At 39.8% G+C, this 22,860-nt stretch overlaps 1 protein-coding gene across 2 annotated transcripts; it reads left to right on the top strand.

Annotated features, from left to right (window-relative positions):
• The first annotated feature begins 6,490 nt into the window (after positions 1-6,490).
• Positions 6,491-22,054, top strand: hsd17b10 (hydroxysteroid (17-beta) dehydrogenase 10). 2 transcript variants are annotated; one of them, XM_072913529.1, is made up of 7 exons: positions 6,491-6,583; positions 6,991-7,155; positions 19,646-19,810; positions 19,878-20,006; positions 20,163-20,271; positions 20,402-20,552; positions 21,664-22,054. In XM_072913529.1, exons 1-7 carry the CDS (start codon positions 6,560-6,562, stop codon positions 21,752-21,754), a joined length of 834 nt encoding a protein of 277 aa, XP_072769630.1. In that variant the 5' UTR covers positions 6,491-6,559; the 3' UTR covers positions 21,755-22,054. The 2 variants fall into 2 exon arrangements, with proteins under 2 accessions (XP_072769630.1, XP_061838291.1); XM_061982307.1 differs by lacking the exon at positions 20,402-20,552.
• The last annotated feature ends 806 nt before the right edge of the window (positions 22,055-22,860 follow it).

A 22,860-nucleotide genomic window follows, 5' to 3' on the forward strand; every position in this document is an offset into this window, starting at 1 on the left:
TGCATCTCCTGATTAGCAGGTTGGCTGAGCACTTTAACCTGACTACTAACTTGATGGGCTAGATCATAGGCGCCGATCTACATTTCTGCCAGTGGGTGCTCGGTGTGTGTGTGTGTGTGTGTGTATTAAAAAAAAAAATAGACGTTCAGCGAAGTTAATATCCCACATCAATCAATCAATCAATCAATCATCAATCAATGTTTATTTATATAGCCCTAAATCACAAGTGTCTCAAAGGGCTGCACAAGCCACAACGACATCCTCGGTACAGAGCTCACATAAGGGCAAGGAAAAACTCACCCCTGTGGGACGTCGATGTGAATGACTATGAGAAACCCTGGAGAAGACCGCATATGTGGGTAACCCCCCCACCCTCTAGGGGAGACCGAATGCAATGGATGTCAAGTGGGTCTGACATAATATTGTGAGAGTCCAGTCCATAGTGGATCCAACATAATAGTAAGAGTCTATAGTGGGGCCAGCAGGAAACCATCCCGAGCGGAGACGGGTCAGCAGCGCAGAGATGTTCCCAACCGATGCACAGGCGAGCGGTCCACCCCGGGTCCCGACTCTGGACAGCCAGCACTTCATCCATGGCCACCGGACCTGTGTGTCTCCCCCTCCACAAGGGAGAGGGGGGAGCAGAGGAGAAAGGAAAAGAAATGGCAGATCAACTGGTCTAAAAAAGGGGGATCTATTTAAAGGCTAGAGTATACAAATGAGTTTTAAGATGGGACTTAAATGCTTCTACTGAGGTAGCATCTCTAACTGTTACCGGGAGGGCATTCCATAGTACTGGAGCCCGAATAGAAAACGCTCTATAGCCCGCAGACTTTTTTGGGGCTCTGAGAATCACTAATAAGCCGTAGTTCTTTGAACGCAGATTTCTTGCCGGGACATATGGTACAATACAATCGGCAAGATAGGTTGGAGCTAGACCGTGTAGTATTTTATACGTAAGTAGTAAAACCTTAAAGTCGCATCTTAAGTGCGCAGGAAGCCAGTGCAGGTGAGCCAGTATAGGCGTAATATGATCAAACTTTCTTGTTCTTGTCAAAAGTCTAGCAGCCGCATTTTGTACCAATTGTAATCTTTTAATGCTAGACATAGGGAGACCCGAAAATAATATTTGATTTGTGGCTTTATTATTTTGTAAAACGAACCAAAATTAACAACAAGATTGATTTTTCAAAAATTATTTTAAAGATTGAAAGTTGCCATCAATCCCTCGTGGGTGCTCGACATTGTCCGTGGATGCTCGGGCCCCGAAACACCCACGGGATTGGCGCCTATGGGTTGGATCCTTAACTTTTTAACGAACAGAACCCGGAAAGTCAGGGTCAATGATACTTTGTCTGTCAGGGAAGGTACTTCTACCGGCTCACCACAAGGTTGTGTGTTGTCTGTCGTTATTTATTTTGTATGCAAACATGTGTCAGAGTGATATGACAACAGAACAATTATCAAATATGCTGATGATGCAGTAATTGTTAGATTGCTAAATGTGGATGAAAGCAGTCACGGCCCCATTATTGATGACTTTGTACGCTGGTGTGATGAGTCTTACCTCCAGCTCAATTTATCAAAAACAAAAGACACGCTGATCGACTTTAGGAAGAGACCCCATGTGAACCAGCCAACTATGATTAAAAACCAGGTCATTGAATATGTGCACAAGTATAAATACCTAAGGACTATACAGTAATTGATGAACAACTGAAATTTGAAGCTAACTGTGATGCGGTGTGTAAAAAGGCTCACCAACCTTTGTATTGTCTGAGAAAACTCCATCCATCCATCCATTTTCTACTGCTTGTCCCTTTCAGGGTCGCAGGGGGTGCTGGAGCCTATCTCAGCTGCATTCGGGCGGAAGGTGGGGTACACCGTGGACAAGTCACCACCTCATCGCAGGGCCAACAAAGATAGACAACATTCACACTCACTCACTCCAACAACACTCACTCACTCACTAGGGCCAATTTAGTGTTGCCAATCAACCTATCCCCAGGTGCATGTCTTTGGAGGTGGAAAGAAGCCGTAGTACCCGGGCAGAACCCACGCAGTCACGGGGAGAACATGCAAACTCCACACAGAAAGATTGAACTCAGGACCTTCGTATTGTGAGGCACATGCACTAACCCGAGTGCCACCGTGCTGCCCGTCTGAGAAAACTGTTTAATTTTAATGTTGACAAGACCATCATGATCATGTTCTACTGTGCTTTTATAGAATATTTTGTCCTTCTCCCTGTTCTCATGGTTCAGTCACCTGTCACTAGAGGACACGAATACCCTAAATCAAATTGTTAAAGTGTCAGGTAAATTAATTGGTGAGTCTTGGATGTCTCCAACCACCCTCTACAACAACCAGGTAATGATAGCTTCCTCCATTTTAACTGATGTATCTCACTACCTACACACCCATTTTCAGCTTCTCCAATCTAGATGGAATTTTTTAGTCCCAAGAGGCAAAACAAAACAGTACAGATGTAGTTTTTTCCCAGCTGCCATCACAGAACTAAATAGGCTGTAGTACCTATTTTTCCCTATATTTATTTTAGTGCAATTTATTATATTATTATGTTTTATTCTCTGCGATGAGGTGGTGACTTGTCCAGGGTGTACTCCGCCTTCTGCCCGATTGTAGCTGAGATAGGCTCCAGCGCCCCCCGCGACCCCAAAGGGAATAAGCGGTAGAAAATGGATGGATGGATGTTTTATTCTGGTTTGTCCCAAATATTATCTGAGTGGGATTTTATGTTTTGTCCTTTTTATGGGGAGCTTTGAGTACATGTACTATTTTGTGATCTTGGCAATGTTTGTGATGCTTGTCATATGGTAGGTCTTTGTATTGCATATCTAAGATGTTACTTTCTTTGTATGTTTAAACGGATGTCCTGATCTTGCTGGCTGCAAAACAAGTTTACCTTTGAGTAACCTAACCTAACCTATTCCGTGTCGAATAAAGTACTTGGCTTTACTGCACAACAACATCTAAGCTCATAGTGTCTGTTATGAAAATGGTCAATGAAATACGGTAGATTGGACCAGCAATCACAATATTTATTACTAGGTATTAACATACATGACATTAATTTATTTGCACTATATTTAGGCATAGCAACCACAAAGGAACAAACTAATGCGATAAATTGGGCTTTCTTTAAGTTGAGTTCTGCTCTCAAACACTACTCTCCATCCATCCATTTTCTAACGCTTGTCTCTTTCGGAGTCGCTGGGGTGCTGGAGCCTATCCCAGCTGCATTCAGGCGGAAGGCGGCGTACACCCTGGACACCTTACCACGAGGCCAACATAGATAGACAGACAACATTCACACTCTGGTCAATTTATTGTTGCCAACCAACCTATCCCCAGGTGCATGTCTTTGAAGGTGGGAGGAAGCCGGACTACATGGAGGGAACCCACGCAGCAAAGGAAGTGAAGTGAATTCATTGACTCATATTATGTTCAACATATGGTGAATGTTCATATCCAACTTGGAGAAAGCAAACCATCAGGTCGGAGTAAATAATGGTTGAGAAAGAGCTTTAGAAGGACATTCGCATCTGGACTGGAATTTGCTCTCTCCCTAGAAGAAACAATAAAACCAGGCTTCGGAATGCCAAATGTATTCTGGCGGAGAGATTCCATGTATACCTTAAACGTCAAGCCTACAAATTATGCTATACATCTGTTGTTTTCCAGCCACTACACATGAACATCTGCGATGAGGTGGCGACTTGTCCAGGGTGTACCCCGCCTTCCGCCCGAATGCAGCTGAGATAGGCTCCAGCACCCCCCGCGATTCCGAACAGGACAAGCGGTAGAAAATGGATGGGATGCATACACATGAACATCTCCTTGAATGGTCAGGTGGTGTTGTTCGGACTTAGCACCCACCCAGACAGAGGAGAAGGAATATACAGGTAAAAGCCAGTAAATTAGAATATTTTGAAAAACTTGATTTATTTCAGTAATTGCATTCAAAAGGTGTAACTTGTACATTATATTTATTCATTGCACACAGACTGATGCATTCAAATGTTTATTTCATTTAATTTTGATGATTTGAAGTGGCAAAAAATGAAAATCCAAAATTCCGTGTGTCACAAAATTAGAATATTACTTAAGGCTAATACAAAAAAGGGATTTTTAGAAATGTTGGCCAACTGAAAAGTATGAAAATGAAAAATATGAGCATGTACAATACTCAATACTTGGTTGGAGCTCCTTTTGCCTCAATTACTGCGTTAATGCGGCGTGGCATGGAGTCGATGAGTTTCTGGCACTGCTCAGGTGTTATGAGAGCCCAGGTTGCTCTGATAGTGGCCTTCAACTCTTCTGCGTTTTTGGGTCTGGCATTCTGCATCTTCCTTTTCACAATACCCCACAGATTTTCTATGGGGCTAAGGTCAGGGGAGTTGGCGGGCCAATTTAGAACAGAAATACCATGATCCGTAAACCAGGCACGGGTAGATTTTGCGCTGTGTGCAGGCGCCAAGTCCTGTTGGAACTTGAAATCTCCATCTCCATAGAGCAGGTCAGCAGCAGGAAGCATGAAGTGCTCTAAAACTTGCTGGTAGACGGCTGCGTTGACCCTGGATCTCAGGAAACAGAGTGGACCGACACCAGCAGATGACATGGCACCCCAAACCATCACCCAACAATGCAAATTTTGCATTTCCTTTGGAAATCGAGGTCCCAGAGTCTGGAGGAAGACAGGAGAGGCACAGGATCCACGTTGCCTGAAGTCTAGTGTAAAGTTTCCACCATCAGTGATGGTTTGGGGTGCCATGTCATCTGCTGGTGTCGGTCCACTCTGTTTCCTGAGATCCAGGGTCAACGCAGCCGTCTACCAGCAAGTTTTAGAGCACTTCATGCTTCCTGCTGCTGACCTGCTCTATGGAGATGGAGATTTCAAGTTCCAACAGGACTTGGCGCCTGCACACAGCGCAAAATCTACCCGTGCCTGGTTTACGGACCATGGTATTTCTGTTCTAAATTGGCCCGCCAACTCCCCTGACCTTAGCCCCATAGAAAATCTGTGGGGTATTGTGAAAAGGAAGATGCAGAATGCCAGACCCAAAAACGCAGAAGAGTTGAAGGCCACTATCAGAGCAACCTGGGCTCTCATAACACCTGAGCAGTGCCAGAAACTCATCGACTCCATGCCACGCCGCATTAACGCAGTAATTGAGGCAAAAGGAGCTCCAACCAAGTATTGAGTATTGTACATGCCCATATTTTTCATTTTCATACTTTTCAGTTGGCCAACATTTCTAAAAATCCCTTTTTTGTATTAGCCTTAAGTAATATTCTAATTTTGTGACACACGGAATTTTGGATTTTCATTTGTTGCCACTTCAAATCATCAAAATTAAATGAAATAAACATTTGAATGCATCAGTCTGTGTGCAATGAATAAATATAATGTACAAGTTACACCTTTTGAATGCAATTACTGAAATAAATCAAGTTTTTCAAAATATTCTAATTTACTGGCTTTTACCTGTGTAAACTGATGGTTTGGCTTCTCAAGGGAGAGGAGTCCTCCATATTTGACCTGACCTCCTACCCGGAACTGCAGTCCTGTGTAAATGGCGCTCGCTTGTAATAAAGCAACTTTTGGTTCAGTAAAGCGTCTCCGACGTCTCTTTTGATTCAGCCACACTGCCGTGTCACCCTTCTGTCCGGACGAGGATGACAAGACCAGAAATACACTTCAGAAGAACATGTAAACTCCACACAGAAAGACCCCGAGCCAAATTGTGGCCATGCCATATTGTGAGACACACACACTAAACCCGGTGCCATCGTAGAAGGTTTCTCAAAATAATCAAATGTTCAAACAAACATTTTACAAAGTGATCGCTGCAGACACAAGCATGTTCCGATTGTATTCCACAAGATGATGAAAGTGATATTTTTCAGAGCCATTTCCTTAGACGCAATTTCGCTTTTCCTTGACTTTATTACCTTTATGGACCACTTATTTCGGGACTGTATGACTCAAACTCTTTCCTATCTCTCTATTTGAACGACTGGGACACCCAAGAACAGAACAGCAATACAACATTTTCTGATCAAACTTTACACTCACTCACACTTGTTTTTATTCCTACGCTGAAGCTGCTTGACCATCATGGGAATTAAGCCGCGAAGAAGAAAAAGGGGCGTTACGTCATATGCCAAGGCATTTGCTAAAATTAAGTTTATACACTTGTTATTCATATTTGCTTCAATTAAGACATAAAAAAATAAGAAAAACAAATTCATCTTTTTTTTCTTTTCTTTTTTTTTTACTTTAAAAACGAATTCTAAAAAACACAAGATGGGCATCTGTTTTTTTGTGTTGGTTGCAAATGCAAAAGAAAATGAACGAATAATACATTGATTGTATGGCCCAAAAACAATCAATATTTTACTTTTAGAATTATATTGAACTTTTTACCAGAAACTTCCTTGAGTACAGGGGGCGTACGAGTTTACGTTTGGTGATGCATCTGTTAAATACACGAGCTTTGGTCGGGCGTGACGTCACGTTTGCATCAAATCCAAGATGGCGAACATCCGGTGTGTCAAGGTGAGGAAAATAAACTATAAACCTTTGTAATGCTTCCCCCTGCACGTAGCATGGTCCGTGGAGTACAAGATACAATCCATACGAAGTAAAATGTATTGTTTTCAAATAATTTCCAGACAGAAAGGTGTCTCGTCTTGTAGTTTTAGAAATGGCTTAGCCACGAGCTGACATGTCTACTGTGCGAGCTGCTAGTGAGTTTGCTAACCTGCTGTCATGCTGGCACAACCTCTCCTCCATCATAGCAAACTAATTAAGGTGTTGTCATTATCTTAGTGGCTTGTTAGTTTAGCAGTCTTCTATATGAACACCACAAATCTAGATTGTAACTAGATAGTTTAGTTGTCTTTTTTATCATGTGTGCAAACTTCTCCCCCATAATGTCCATCTCCATTGCTGTGTTTTTATAGGGTATGGTTGGTCTAGTGACCGGTGGGGCCTCAGGTCTGGGACGGGCCACAGTGGAGCGTCTGGTGCAGAGCGGAGCATCGGCTGTCATTCTGGACCTGCCCTCCTCTGATGGCAAAGCTCTGGCTGCCAGTCTGGGGGACCAGTGTGCCTTCGCTCCAGCAGATGTAAGGACACACTTGTTCAAGTAAAAAAGGTCCACAACCTTTTTTGGCCCACCGACGTAATGCGTTTAGCTTACTGATGTTTCAAATTTAAAAGGAACAAAAATACAATTACTGTACAAAACAAATACTGACTTGCAATTGGCACAAGTCCTGTGTTTGTGTTCCAGATAGAAAAGAGAATATCAACATTTGATGATGTGCGTGTGTTTGATTTCCTTTTTTTTTGGTCAGTGCTGCAAGTCTACTCTTACAATTGTTAACGTTTTAATGTCATTGTGGAATATTCTGGATAGTCAAACGTTAATCTAAAGCAGTGTTTTTCAACCACTGTGCTGCGGCACACTAGTGTGCCATGAGATACCGTCTGGTGTGCCGTTGGAGATAATCTAATTTCACCTATTTGGGTTAAAAATATTTTTTGCAAAGCAGTAATTATAGTCTGCAAATTATGTGTTGTTGTTGAGTGTCTGTACTGTCTAGAGCAGTGGTTCTCAACCTTTTTTCAGTGATGTACCCCCTGTGAAAAATGTTTTAATTCAAGTACCCCCTAATCAGAGCAAAACGTTTTTGGTTGAAAAAAAAAGAGATAAAGAAGTAAAATACAGCACTATGTCATCAGTTTCTGATTTATTAAATTGTACAACAGTGCAAAATATTGCTAATTTGTAGTGGTCTTTCTTGAACTATTTGGAAAAAAATATATAAAAATAACTAAAAACTTGTTGAAAAATAAACAAGTGATTCAATTATAAATAAAGATTTCTACACAGAAGTAATCATCAACTTAAAGTGCCCTCTTTGGAGATTGTAATAGAGATCCATCTGGATTCATGAACTTAATTCTAAACATTTCTTCACAAATAATAAATCTCTAACGTCAATATTTATGGAACCTGTCCACAAAACATCTAGCTGTCAACAATGTATTTTCCCATTTTATCTACTCTCCGGCAAACAGAGTAATTTGATAAAGGCACATTCTTTATTTTCTCGGCTTCGTTTTTATCCAGTATTGTCTCGGCCAGTACTGCAGCGGCTGGAAGTATTGATTGATTGATTGAAACTTTTATTAGTAGATTGCACAGTACAGTACATATTCCGTACAATTGACCACTAAATGGTAACACGCCAATAAGTTTTTCAACTTGTTTAAGTTGGGGTCCAGTATCAGCTCTTCAGCGATAGCGAGCGGCTTTTTGGCTTTAGCAACAAGCAAAGACACCGCGTAAGAAGCCTCCAGGGCTTTGGCTGATGTTGTGGAGGCTTTCTGCATCGTGTCTTGAGATGACCTGAATTCATTTACTCTCCTCTTAAAAAAATCAGGTGGCTTACCGACGTGGCAAGCGTGTTTTGTCCGGAGATGCCCGCTGAAGACGCGCGGGCTTCATGCCGCTGTTCGCTAACATTTCTCAACAGAAAAAACACAATGCCTTGGGGTTTTTACAACTCGAAGCCGTAAATCCCATTAACACATATTCTTCGGAATACTGTCTGAATTTTGCCGGCTCAGGTTTGGCCTTCTTTGGCACATGTTCCTCCTTGTTTTCAGCTGCATTACTGCTACACTTTAACCACGCCTCCATTGTTTTCTACATCGATAGTTGACTGACAGTTGGTGCCGTGTGGCACCGCCAGGTAGGATCAAACCATTATGGCATGAGCCATGGGGGAAACTCTGGGTTTATGGTAATGAATGGAATAGCCTACTTGATTTGATGTTCAGTTTATGAACTTACATTCATATTTTAAGTATTATTCAATAAATATATTTATAAAGGATTTTTGAATTGTTGCTATTTTTAGAATATTTAAAAAAAATCTCACGTACCCCTTGGCATACCTTCAAGTACCCCCAGGGGTACGCGTAACCCCATTTGAGAACCACTGGTCTAGAGCTCGGCAGAGTATAACCCTGTAATACTTTTCCATATCAGTAGGTGGCAGCAGGTAGCTAATTGCTTTGTAGATCGCGGAAACAGCGGGAGGCAATGTGCAGGTAAAAAGGTATCTAATGCTTAAACCAAAAATAAACAAAAGGTGAGTGCCTCTAAGAAAAGGCCTTAAAGCTTAGGGATGGCTATGCAGAACGAAACTAAAACTGAACCAGCTGCAAAGTAAACAAAAACAGAATGCTGGACGACAGCAAAGACTTACTGTGGGGCAAAGACGGCGTCCACAATGTACATCCGAACATGACATGACAATCAACAATGTCCCCACAGACAAGGATAAAAACAATTAAAATATTCTTGATTGCTAAAACAAAGTAGATGTGTGAAATATCGCTCAAAGGAAGACATGTAACTGCTACAGGAAAATACCAAAAAAGAGAAAAAGCCACCAAAATAGGAGCGCAAGACAAGAACTAAAACTACACACAAGAAAACAGCAAAAAACTCAAAACAAGTCACAGTGTGATGTGACAGGTCGTGACAGTAGACATACTTTGAGACAAGAGAATTGTGATGCCTGGTTGGTTATGGTTTAAAGTCATATCCAAAAATTGCGACGACTTTTTACTGTCAACTGAGTTTCGTTTTTTTTAATGATTTCTGCTGGTGGTGTGCCTCTTTGAAAAAATGCGCCTTGGCTCAAAAAAGGTTGAAAACCACTGATCTAAAGCACAAGTGTTGAACTAAAATGAAATGTTATGTGGCCCCCGAAAGCCTGTAAATAATATGCGTCAATAAAGTACTTTCTATCTCCATTTTGAAAGAAAAAAAATAAATACTGCATACAGTTGAATATCTTGTAAACTTTAATTTGATAACAAATCTTACATGATCATACATTTGAAACTGTTAAAAACAAAATAATTACTTAAATATATGATTGACTTGGGATTTGTATATTTAGCTATACATCAGATTGTACACTGAAAATGACAATGTATTTTAAGGTAATAAAACTGCTACCTTAGTTGCCAGAATCTTACCGTGAAGGAAAAAAAAGAGGTACGATTACTCCATTTACATTAATACTACCGTGGATTGTACGAAGGGGAAAGCAGCTCAGTTGCCAGTTTTTTAACTTAAAACACATTGGTACCATTCTTCTATTTAAAGTAATGTGCTGTAAAAACACTATAAACCTTAAGGTAAAATTCTGGCTACTGAGCTGCCTTTTTGATTTACTGTAAAATCTATAGATTTTTTATTTACAGTGCACTTACAATAATATATATATTAACCAAATGCATAGGCTATTGTGTAAGAATATGTGGAAAATCCTTTATATCTATATATTATTTACTGTTACAAGTGCAGCCCTTTGAGGGATGCCACAACTGCAATGTGGCCCTCCAATGAAAACAAGTTTGACACCCCTGATCGAGAGTGTCAGAACAACTTCCCACTCAAATGTTGTGACGTGTTTGCATGGAAGCGACACACCTAGTGTGCTTCTGATCAGGGTTTAATATGACGATTCCGATACTGATCATCCAAAGGTCAGATCAACTGATACTGATCACATGTTTTTGAAGGGGCACTGTAATCCAAAACCAACTTTTAATGTCTATTGGTACCTGCTGTTGTACAAACCCCGTTTCCATATGAGTTGGGAAATTGTGTTAGATGTAAATATAAAAGGAATACAATGATTTGCAAATCCTTTTCAACCCATATTCAGTTGAATGCACTACATAGACAAGATATTTGATGTTCAAACTCATAAACTTTATTTTTTTTTTGCAAATAATAATTCACTTAGAATTTCATGGCTGCAACACGTGCCAAAGTAGTTGGGAAAGGGCATGTTCACCACTGTTACATGGCTTTTCCTTTTAACAACACTCAGTAAATGTTTGGGAACTGAGGAGACACATTTTTTAAGCTTCTCAGATGGAATTCTTTCCCATTTTTGCTTGATGTACAGCTTAAGTTGTTAAACAGTCCGGGGGTCTCCGTTGTGGTATTTTAGGCTTCATAATGCGCTACACATTTTCAATGGGAGACAGATCTGGATTACAAGCAGGCCAGTCTCGTACCCGCACTCTTTTACTATGAAGCCACGTTGATGTAACACATGGCTTGGCATTGTCTTGCTGAAATAAGCAGGGGCGTCCATGGTAACGTTGCTTGGATGGCAACATATGTTGCTCCAAAACCTGAATGTACCTTTCAGTATTAATGGCGCCTTCACAGATGTGTAAGTTACCCATGTCTTGGGCACTAATACACCCCCATACCATCACAGATGCTGGCTTTTCAACTTTGCGCCTATAACAATCCGGATGGTTCTTTTCCTCTTTGGTCCGGAGGACACGACGTCCACAGTTTCCAAAAACAATTTGAAATGTGGACTTGTCAGACCACAGAGCACTTTTCCACTTTGTATCAGTCCATCTTAGATGAGCTCAGGCCCAGCGAAGCCAACGGCGTTTCTGGGTGTTGTTGAAAAACGGTTTTCGCCTTGCATAGGAGAGTTTTAACTTGCACTTACAGATGTAGCGACCAACTGTAGTTACTGACAGTGGGTTTCTGAAGTGTTCCTGAGCCCATGTGGTGATATCCTTTACACACTGATGTTGCTTATTGATGCAGTACAGCCTTAGGGATCGAAGGTCACGGGCTTAGCTGCTTACGTGCAGTGATTTCTTTAGATTCTCTGAACCCTTTGATGATATTACGGACCGTAGATGGTGAAATCCTTAAATTCCTTGCAATAGCTGGTTGAGAAAGGTTTTTCTTAAACTGTTCAACAATTTGCTCACGCATTTGTTGACAAAGTGGTGACCCTCACCCCATCCTTGTTTGTGAATGACTGAGCATTTCATGGAATCTACTTTTATACCCAATCATGGCACCTACCTGTTCCCAATTTGCCTGTTCACCTGTGGGATGTTCCAAATAAGTGTTTGATGAGCATTCCTCAACATTATCAGTATTTATTGCCACCTTTCCCAACTTCTTTGTTACGTGTTGTTGGCATCAAATTCTAAAGTTAATGATTATTTGCAAAAAAAAAAATGTTTATCAGTTTGAACATCAAATATGTTGTCTTTGTAGCATATTCAACTGAAAATGGGATGAAAAAGATTTGCAAATCATTGTATTCCGTTTATATTTACATCAAACACAATTTCCCAACTCGTATGAAAACGGGGTTTGTACATTTGGGATCTGCATAAGTCCTGAAAATGTGAACTTTAACCATGGAGGCATTGCGGAGATATTTATAAAACAATCTTGCCTTCTTTCATGTATACGAAGAAACAACGCATTTGGAATTTGCCCATTTGGGTACGTTTTTCCCAATTGGTGGCGTCAGCGGATTATCCTTATATGGTACAAATTCACCCAAAGGGCAATGCGCGGGTCCGCCACTGTAGTCAATAAAATAAGTTCCATCTTTGTCTCTCTCTACTCTTGTTGTGGGGCGGACTGGCTCATACATGCACATGCATCCTTCACTGTTGCCATTTCTAATACAAAGTAGCGTATAGTTCTAACTTATCGTTCAGTAGAGTCGCTGTGGAAGCGCTAAGAACTACAATAAAGATGGCGAGGAGAAGACACAGTCGGACTGGAGCCATGTAAATAAAACAACCCACAAAACGGCTTGAAAACGGTCTGTAAAAACATAACATTTTGACCAAAGAACCACCATTACATGTCAGGTACTTTAGACCACAAGGAAGTGTTTTAAATGTTGGAAAAAAATCATATGACCACTTTAACTGCAAATTTTATTTACCATTATAATCAGAAGAAAAAAACTCGCAGGTCGGCAGTGTAACGATATCAACACAATATTAAAACAAGTTACTTATTGTCTTTTATTACATGAAATTATTTCAGCAAAACAAAGTCCACAATAACTAAACTAAAGCAAAAACTTATGTACTAATCATTTAAGTTATTTGGTTTTTGCCCTTGAAGTCCTCCTGTGTCCAGAGACTTCACTGAATTTGTAAACATTACAAAAACAATAGAAAACTAAGAAAAATCTACTCGTTAATTTCCTTTTAATAGCTTTTGCTGTAATGTGCTTCCATCTACAGTATACTTCTTAAACTTTACTGAGCACCTCATTTCTTCTGTTGCTAGCTTAGTGTCTCGTTGAGCGATTAGCCTTCATTCTAGTTTGCTTGTGCTTGTTCTTACTCAGTGTGTAACATGTTAACCACGTCCTTTAAATCATAACGATACTTATACGAAAGGTAGTTTATTTGCTGCAATGGAGGTGAAAATATACTTGGGGGATCGGCTCCACATTGTGTATGGACATACACTTTTTGTCAGCCAAGGCACCAAAAATGAATAAAGTCTCAGCCTGAGGGCATCGTTTTTTGAGATCAGCATCAAAAGTAATGTATTGGCATTGGCCAATTACACACTTTTTTAACTGGACTCGACAGATTGGTGGGCGATTGATCGGTGCATCTCGAGACACTTATATTTTAAGTCACTGTTGTTTTCATTTGACATGCTTTTTGCGTTCTTGTCTCCTCATTATCCTCACGAGCTTGGGAGGTTGTTTCAGCAGTCCCAGTGTGAAAGCTTGTAAACATAGTTTGTTTCCTTCTGTATGCTCTGGCCGTAGCGATCACCCCCAACTTTGACCCGATGTCATGAAGTCAAATTGTATTATGATCAGTGTTGGGTTAGTTACTGAAAACCAGTAACTAGTTACAGTTACTAGTTACTTTATTTCAAAAGTAACTCAGTTACTAACTCAGTTACTTACACCAAAAAGTAATGCGTTACTGTAAAAAGTAACTCTTTAGTTACTTCGTTTTTTCTTCTTTTTTTAAAGCTCCCATTAATGCCCTTTTAGCCTTCATTTCAGTACTGTTATTGCAGTGGAGAATATTACAATCTGTTGATCAACTCGACATGCATTTGCATCACTGAACTCTGCTAAGCAATGTGGTCTACATACAACACACAAAGACAAAGATATGTTTCAAAGGGCCAAATTATTTCAGGCCAGAACAAATTGACAAAACTATTTTAGATAGCTGCAACATAACAACATACATAAGTAACAAACAGCATAATAGCAACATAGCTGTAAACCAAGGAAGTACTTTAACTTTAACTTTACATACACAAAGCCTAACAAGGTGTTTTTTCTCTCAAGGAATTCTGAAATAAAATCATGTCTGAAGCCCAGAACACTCATTTCACGCATTTCCCCAGTTTTAGTTTAGAGATAAGGAAAGACTGGCCTGGCCCACTAGGATACCTCTTTATGTTTGTCAACTTTATAGTCCATGCATTTAAATTGATGTGATAATCAAACACTCTAGAAGTCTAGAATGAAAGAGTATATAAGAGAATTGACAGAGTGTGTGTACCTTCAGTGCTGAATGATGGAGTGTCTTCTTTAGCTTGCTTTCCATGTTTATGTACTCACTGTCCACTGTGTCCAGGAGCTTGGAAAATGTTTTCGTGCCATTTGCTGTTTGACACCGGTATCATGCTAATTAGCTGCCTGAAAGCGGGTGACTCCACTGTATAAATAGCCTGCATGTCTTCTAGCACACGCTGCAATGGCTCTATCAATGTTGTCCTTGCTAGCAGTGCCTCGTTAAAATTCAGCCGCTGTTGTTTAGGAGGTGAAGTGTGTCTCTCTTTACTAGCTTTGTCGAAGCATGTTGCTTTTGTAGCTGTTTCAGCAGATTTGAATTGACACAACTTACATTTAACTAAAATGTTCTTTTCTTTGTGCTCAACAAAAGAAAAGTATTGATAGTATCCAGGCTGACCATATTGTGAAATCCCAAAAAGAGGACACATACAGGTAAAAGCCAGTAAATTAGAATATTTTGAAAAACTTGATTTATTTCAGTAATTGCATTCAAAAGGTGTAACTTGTACATTATATTTATTCATTGCACACAGACTGATGCATTCAAATGTTTATTTCATTTAATTTTGATGATTTGAAGTGGCAACAAATGAAAATCCAAAATTCCGTGTGTCACAAAATTAGAATATTGTGTAAGGGTTAAATTTTGAAGACACCTGGTGCCACAAACTAATCAGCTGATTAACTCAAAACACCTGCAAAGGGCTTTAAATGGTCTCTCAGTCCAGTTCTGAAGCCTACACAAACATGGGGAAGACTTCAGATTTGACAGCTGTCCAAAAGGCAACCATCGACACATTGCACAAGGAGGGAAAGACACAAAAGGTTATTGCTGAAGAGGCTGGCTGTTCTCAGAGCTCTGTGTCCAAACACATTAATGGAGAGGCAAAGGGAAGGAAAAACTGTGGTCAGAAAAAGTGTACAAGCGATAGGGATCACCACGCCCTGGTCAAGATTGTGAAAAAAAAACCATTCAAAAATGTGGGGGAGATTCAGAAGGAGTGGACAGCTGCTGGAGTCAGTGCTTCAAGATCCACCACCAAGAGACGCTTGAAAGACATGGGTTTCAACTGCCGCATACCTCGTGTCAAGCCACTGTTGACCAAGAAACAGCGCGAAAAGCGTCTCACCTGGGCTAAGGAAAAAAAGAGCTGGACTGCTGCTGAGTGGTCCAAAGTCATGTTTTCTGACGAAAGCAAATTTTGCATTTCCTTTGGAAATCGAGGTCCCAGAGTCTGGAGGAAGACAGGAGAGGCACAGGATCCATGTTGCCTGAAGTCTAGTGTAAAGTTTCCACCATCAGTGATGGTTTGGGGTGCCATGTCATCTGCTGGTGTCGGTCCACTCTGTTTCCTGAGATCCAGGGTCAACGCAGCCATCTACCAGCAAGCTTTAGAGCACTTCATGCTTCCTGCTGCTGACCTGCTCTATGGAGATGGAGATTTCAAGTTCCAACAGGACTTGGCGCCTGCACACAGCGCAAAATCTGCCCGTGCCTGGTTTACGGACCATGGTATTTCTGTTCTAAATTGGCCCGCCAACTCCCCTGACCTTAGCCCCATAGAAAATCTGTGGGGTATTGTGAAAAGGAAAATGCAGAATGCCAGACCCAAAAACGCAGAAGAGTTGAAGGCCACTATCAGAGCAACCTGGGCTCTCATAACACCTGAGCAGTGCCAGAAACTCATCGACTCCATGCCACGCCGCATTAACGCAGTAATTGAGGCAAAAGGAGCTCCAACCAAGTATTGAGTATTGCACATGCTCATATTTTTCATTTTCATACTTTTCAGTTGGCCAACATTTCTAAAAATCCCTTTTTTGTATTAGCCTTAAGTAATATTCTAATTTTGTGACACACGGAATTTTGGATTTTCATTTGTTGCCACTTCAAATCATCAAAATTAAATGAAATAAACATTTGAATGCATCAGTCTGTGTGCAATGAATAAATATAATGTACAAGTTACACCTTTTGAATGCAATTACTGAAATAAATCAAGTTTTTCAAAATATTCTAATTTACTGGCTTTTACCTGTATGTGCGTGCCAAGGCGGGCAGCACGCCAAGGCCGGGACTAGGTGAAAATTTGCCAATGATACTCGAACTTGCTTTATAAATAATATATTTAAATACAGCATTTTTTCTCCTCTGTTGACAGCAGTGTTGGCACTAGGAATTTTCAAAATGGGGTCCCAGGGACCCTATCAAGTCATAAAAATGGGGTCCCACTGTATATTCTTGGGGCCCCACTTTTTTGTAAGCGTTTTGAAAAAAAAAGATAAATGTATGCATTATCCTGTTATATCTCACATTCTATATTGTGTTTTGGAAAAATGTTGTCATAAACGTTACTTAATTCATTAAAAAAAATTATTAAAAAAAGAACAAATTTGTATACATATGTAAATGTATTCAGTTCTAAACATTCATTCACTTTCTTCTTTCCTTCATGGATCTGAACTTTGTTTTTTCTATGTTTTTATTTAATAAGTTGTAGGTGTATTTATTTCAGTATAAAAGTGTAAAAAGTGTATTGCTTCGGTCATGAAATAATGATAATGGTGTGCCAGGGCATACATTTTATATTTAACGCTTAAATCTCTGTAGTCTACATCAACTACAGATCTATACCTCATTTAAAAATGTTTTAGTTTTTTTTATGTTGTTTTTTTGTTTTTGTTTTCCACCCTTTCTTGTCAAACAAAACTGTTTTTAATGGCAAACACACAAAATATGCAAAATCTTCCACCAAAAATATTTTTAAAAGTGGAATATATGATGTGAAGTAATTGGAACCTTGGATAGGTCAATAATTCATAATAACGCTATACTTTTGTTATATTTTTGTTTATTTTAATAGTATTTTTCGAATGGGCCGTGGGCCTTTAAAACATTAGCTGTGGGCCGCAAATGGCCTCCGGGGCACACTTTTGACACCCCTGCTATAGATAATAAAAAATTAAATCTGATAAATCTATTGATAAAAAGCTGAGCCTGGCGACGCATGCGCGTTTATCATAACTCTCTCGCTCTCTCTATCTCTGCTCCTCCCTCACGAATGCTGCTGCGCGCACACCCCTTCCCTGCTCCCTCCCCACACCCAGACACACACACACAGCGCCTCTTCCTTGTGACAAAAGATTCAGAAGGACGACACCGCAGCGCTGCAATAAAACACACTCAGATATTCTGTTTCTAGCCGATACTGCGTTATTTTACATTATTTTACATTATTTTTTATGTAGTAACGCATCATGTAGTAACGGTAACTGAGTTACTGAATATAAAAAATAATGCGTTAGATTACTAATTACCGCCAAAACTAATGGCGTTACAGTAACACTTTGCAAAGTAACTCGTTATTCCCAACACTGATTATGATTAAATAAAAGTAACCAAATTTTTCTCAAAATGGATATACATTTGAACCTCATTCACAGGATTACTTATAAACGATAATTCAAAACAATCGAAAAAGGTGTTATATAGCAGCGGTGTGGCAATACAGTTTCATCTCCCAAGACCAGACAATATTGGGTTCACAAGAACGAGACAGGGTTTTAACATCAATTTTAAGCAGTGGCCCCTCGTAGGATGGTCCAGTTGGGACAATTCCAAGGGCTCCCCCTGACTGGCAAGTGTTGAATGGGTGGCGGAGGAATTCCTAACAGGGCCTCTGCTTTTAACAAAGCAACGTTTTTGAAGTTGGCTGGGTCACAAGACAATACAGGTGCACTTTGAAGTCTTTTATGACTTTGCATGCATGAGCTTTTAACTGTTGAACTTGTTTCCAAAAAATGATAGAAGTTTAAATGAAGTAAATGTAATCAAATATGTCCTTTTGTAAGAGCTTTGCTTTGCATTAGCTGTCAGTTGTATCAATGATTGGGCTGTATTGTTTTATCTCTTGGCTGCTTCTGAGGGCAGCAATTCAGCGTGTTTTGAGTGCATCTTGGAATGATTGACAGTTTAGCCGTCTTCTGCGTCGACATCAAATAAAGGAAAGAGCCCGCCATGCCCTTCTTGAGTGGCCGACTCAAGCCGCTGATACAGGAAGTGGAGAAGTTTGCTCTGTTTGCGAGTTCTTGTAGTGTGCAGAAAGCACTTAATCTGCCATTCCAATCCTTCGCTCACGGCCAGACAAATACGCTTCTGACTAGTTAAAAATAAATAAAAAAAGTAAAACCTGACTGCAAGATGACAGCTTTTCTTTAAACAAGAAATATTGTCACTTGTTAATCTTGTCACACCCCTATGGTTAACAGATTTTCTATTGTATCCCAGTGGTTGGGGTCCCCTGTTGTAAATGATTATATTCTAGTCTTGAATTTTAAACTTCAGACTTTATCATTTTATTTTGATCACAACAACCAAAAATACTCTCCATGTATACAATTTTAACAGGGTAAATAAAATAACAGAAAACAACATGGTGCGTATCCGAAAAGGAGCAGGAAGTAGCAAAAGTTTATATCCTGCCCCATCACTCAGATATAATTATCGGATTCTTTATCAACAACCGATAACATGATTACCTTGTATAACAAAATTGAGTATATATCATAATACATGTTATAGTATGTTTACTATATAATTACATAATTCACATTTAGTCACAACCATAAACTCTCAAAATAAAATAAAAACAATAAATTAATAAACTCATTATTTCATCAAGTGTAGTTTATATGAATAAAATATATCCCTTGGATAGTTTCTATTTCCTTATCTTTGTGTACCTATGAAGATTTTTTTTTGTATTTTTAAATTGAATGTTATTGCTTTGTTTTTTGTTTTTCTCATGCAATTGATTCCACATAGTCACTCCACAAACTGATAAGCACATACTTTTAAGAGTTGAGTTAACACATGCTGTCTTAGATTCAATTTACCCTACAAATTATATTTTCTATCTCTGTTTTTGAATATGTTTTTATATTTGGCGGCAGCAAATTATTTCTTGCTTTATAAATTCATTGTACAGTTTTGAATTTCACCAGATACATAAATTGAATTATTTGCCACTTTAGAAAGAGTACATTTGTGTGTTACCGGCGATAACCAACATTGTATTATTGTCAGTGCTCTTTTTTTGTTTTTTGTTTTGAATGACTTCACTCAAGTTGATTTCATGAAATTGTAAGTTTAGAACGTTGTCTTCTCTTGCAGGTGACATCAGAGGCAGACGTGCAGTCGGCTGTGAACTTGGCGAGAGAGAAATTTGGTAAATTGGACCTAGCTGTTAACTGTGCTGGTATCGCCGTGGCGGTCAAAACCTACAACTTTCAGAAGGACGTCCCTCATAGCCTGGCGGACTTTCAGCGTGTCATCAATGTGAGGCAGCCAGACGTGTGTGGGTACAGGAGAACACAACAATCTTGTCATTACTTGTGTGATGCAGGTGAATATTGCTGGAACTTTCAACGTCATCCGCCTGGCTGTGGGAGCGATAGCCAAAAACGAGGCGGACACAGACGGACACAGAGGGTGCATCATTAACACCGCCAGCGTGGCAGCTTTTGATGGACAGGTGATTTAAGAATAAACACGGAAGTCCTCATGATTGCAAAGTAGATGTGACACGAAAGTTATATTTTTATCACAGCACCCAAACTGTTGGATATCATGAATGTATTTTTATCACAGCTTGTCAGCTTACATTGATACATGTGCATATTGATTGCAGGTTGGACAAGCAGCGTACTCGGCTTCTAAAGGTGGCATCGTTGGAATGACCCTTCCCATTGCAAGGGATCTAGCCCCTTTGGGCATAAGGGTCATCACCATAGCACCTGGTAAGTGCACGTGACCCTTTTCATGCTCCCTGCTTGTATTTATACACTCCTGACAATGTTTGTGCACGTCACTGCTTGTTGGATCAAATGGGTTGTACTTGTACTTGTATAGCGCTTTTCTACCTTCAAGGTACTCAAAGCGCTTTGACACTACTTCCACATTTACCCATTCACACACACATTCACACACTGATGGAGGGAGCTGCCATGCAAGGCGCTAACCAGCACCCATCAGGAGCAAGGGTGAAGTGTCTTGCTCAGGACACAACGGACATGACGAGGTTGGTACTAGGTGGGGATTGAACCAGGGACCCTTGGGTTGCGCACGGCCACTCTCCCACTGCGCCACGCCGTTCCCAAAATCAGATATTAGGTGTGCATGTAAGTGTGGTTCGCCATTACCAATTAATGCCAATCTCTTTTGGCTGACACCGTATTTATTTTTAGTCCACCGGGTGACGAGCGACTTGCAACTAATTATGTATCTCCATACACAGTGTGGAGACGCTTCCTTAGGCTAAAAATAATCCATAACATTAGGGCAAACAAACCTACATTTCTTAATATCTTAAATGTCATTATCAAGTACCATTATCAATGGAGGACAAAGCTAAACATGTTACACATCGAGAGCAAGCCAGAAGCAGGCATGCAAAGCTAGCAAAGTTTAATACTAACTAAGCTAACCGCTAGGCTAGTTTTAAACACCACCAATTAATAAGTGCTTAGAAAAGTAAGCAACTATTAACTGGAAATTAACAACTAGATTAATAATAATAATGAATAATATGTCAGCATTGCCACAGTCAGTACACTACGCGTAAGAGGAGGGCGGATCAACCCACACATTGGTGGTGTCGTTACCAAGGATAGTATCAGTATATGATCAATACTAGTGACTAGGTCGATATTTATTTTTTCTCCAAATATTTTTTATTGTTTTTGTTAACATTTACAAATTCCGGGAAGAATTCTTTGGACACAGGAGGACTTTGAGGGCAAAAAAAACAAATAATCAAAATTAATAATAAAGTTTTTACTTTTGTTTTGTGAATTTGTACTTTTGACTTTGATTGGCTCAAATAATTGTATGTAATGAAAGAAAATAAGGAGCTAATTTAAATATGTTGTTGCCATTGTTACACTGTCAAAAACACTCTTCATAAATACATTTAAAAATGTACAGTTTATGCATGTGATCGGTATTGGCATTTTCAAATAATGGCGATCAATGAAGTCATCAAACATATAAATCAGTAAAAAAATGTGACGAATGAAAGGTGGATTTATCGAACATTGATTAAAAAAGTATTCATTTTGTACTAAAAATGTTTGGATAGAAAATAATGAAAGACGTGGAGTACATTCAGTACATTCCTTTCATCAATGCAGGTTTGTTCTCCACTCCCCTCCTGGAGGGGCTTCCAGAGAAAGTGCGTTCCTTTCTCGCCCGCCAAGTGCCCTTCCCTTCACGTCTGGGTGACCCTGCTGAGTTTGCCCACCTGGTGACGTCGCTGGCAGAGAATCCTATGATCAATGGAGAGGTCATTAGACTCGACGGAGCTATTCGCATGCAACTTTGAGTGTCTGTGTTAGTGGATGTGTGCGTACATGTGTAATTATGGACAATGTATGTACATTCTAAAAAGCTGCACTATATCATCTCGGAATGTGACTATAAGATATGTGTAAAAAGTTGTGCATTATTCAGTACATAGCTGTACTTTTTACTCTGGTGGTTTTGTAAACAAACACACTTTTAAATAAACATGTAATGACTAAATTTTTGGTTTTAATGATTTTTCTTACATTTTGACTAAAAGTGTAATGAACTGACTGAAATGTAGGATATACTATAAGTCATACTGAAGAAGATAGGACAGAGTAAACAAAGTAGGATTTTTAAGGCCAATGTTTTTGCATTTGAACAAAAATAAGACATGCTACGTTTGCTTTAGTAACGTTATATAAATAAATACATTATATGTTTAAGTAAACTTGCGAATACCTTATCTTACAGCTACACTATATTGCCAAAAGTATTTGGTCACCCATCCAAATGATCAGAATCAGGTGTCCTAATCAGTTGGCCCGGCCACAGGTGTATAAAATCAAGCACTCTCAGGAACTCAGTGATTTCCAGCGTGGAACTGTCATAGGATGCCACCTGTGCAACAAATCCAGTCGTGAAACGTCCTCCTAAATATTCCAAAGTCAACTGTTGGCTTTATTATAAGAAAATGGTAGAGTACAACAACAACTCAGCCACCAAGGAGGCCACGTAAACTGACAGAGAGGGGTCAGTGGATGCTGAAGCGCATAGTGCAAAGAGACTTTCTGCACAGTCAGTTGCTACAGAGCTCCAAACTTCATGTGACCTTCCAATAGGCCCACATACAGTACGCAGAGAGCTTCGTGGATTAGGTTTCCATGGCTGAGCTGCTGCATCTAAGCCATACATCACCAAGTCCAATGCAAAGCGTGGGATGCAGTGGTGTAAGGCACATTGCCACTGGACTCTAGAGCAGTGGAGACGCCTACTCTGGAGTGATAAATCACACTTTTCCATCTGGCAATTTGATGGACGAG

The sequence above is a fragment of the Nerophis lumbriciformis genome, linkage group LG01 (assembly GCF_033978685.3).
Source record: "Nerophis lumbriciformis linkage group LG01, RoL_Nlum_v2.1, whole genome shotgun sequence".
Classification (NCBI taxonomy): Eukaryota; Metazoa; Chordata; class Actinopteri; order Syngnathiformes; family Syngnathidae; genus Nerophis; species Nerophis lumbriciformis.

Bases quoted from the DNA above. Each gene is read 5' to 3' on its own strand.
- hsd17b10 (XM_072913529.1), top strand. From the start codon at position 6,560: ATGGCGAACATCCGGTGTGTCAAG. The intron at 7,156-19,645 runs GTAAGGACACAC...CTTCTCTTGCAG, and splicing joins GTGCCTTCGCTCCAGCAGAT to GTGACATCAGAGGCAGACGT. The intron at 20,007-20,162 runs GTGATTTAAGAA...TATTGATTGCAG, and splicing joins TGGCAGCTTTTGATGGACAG to GTTGGACAAGCAGCGTACTC.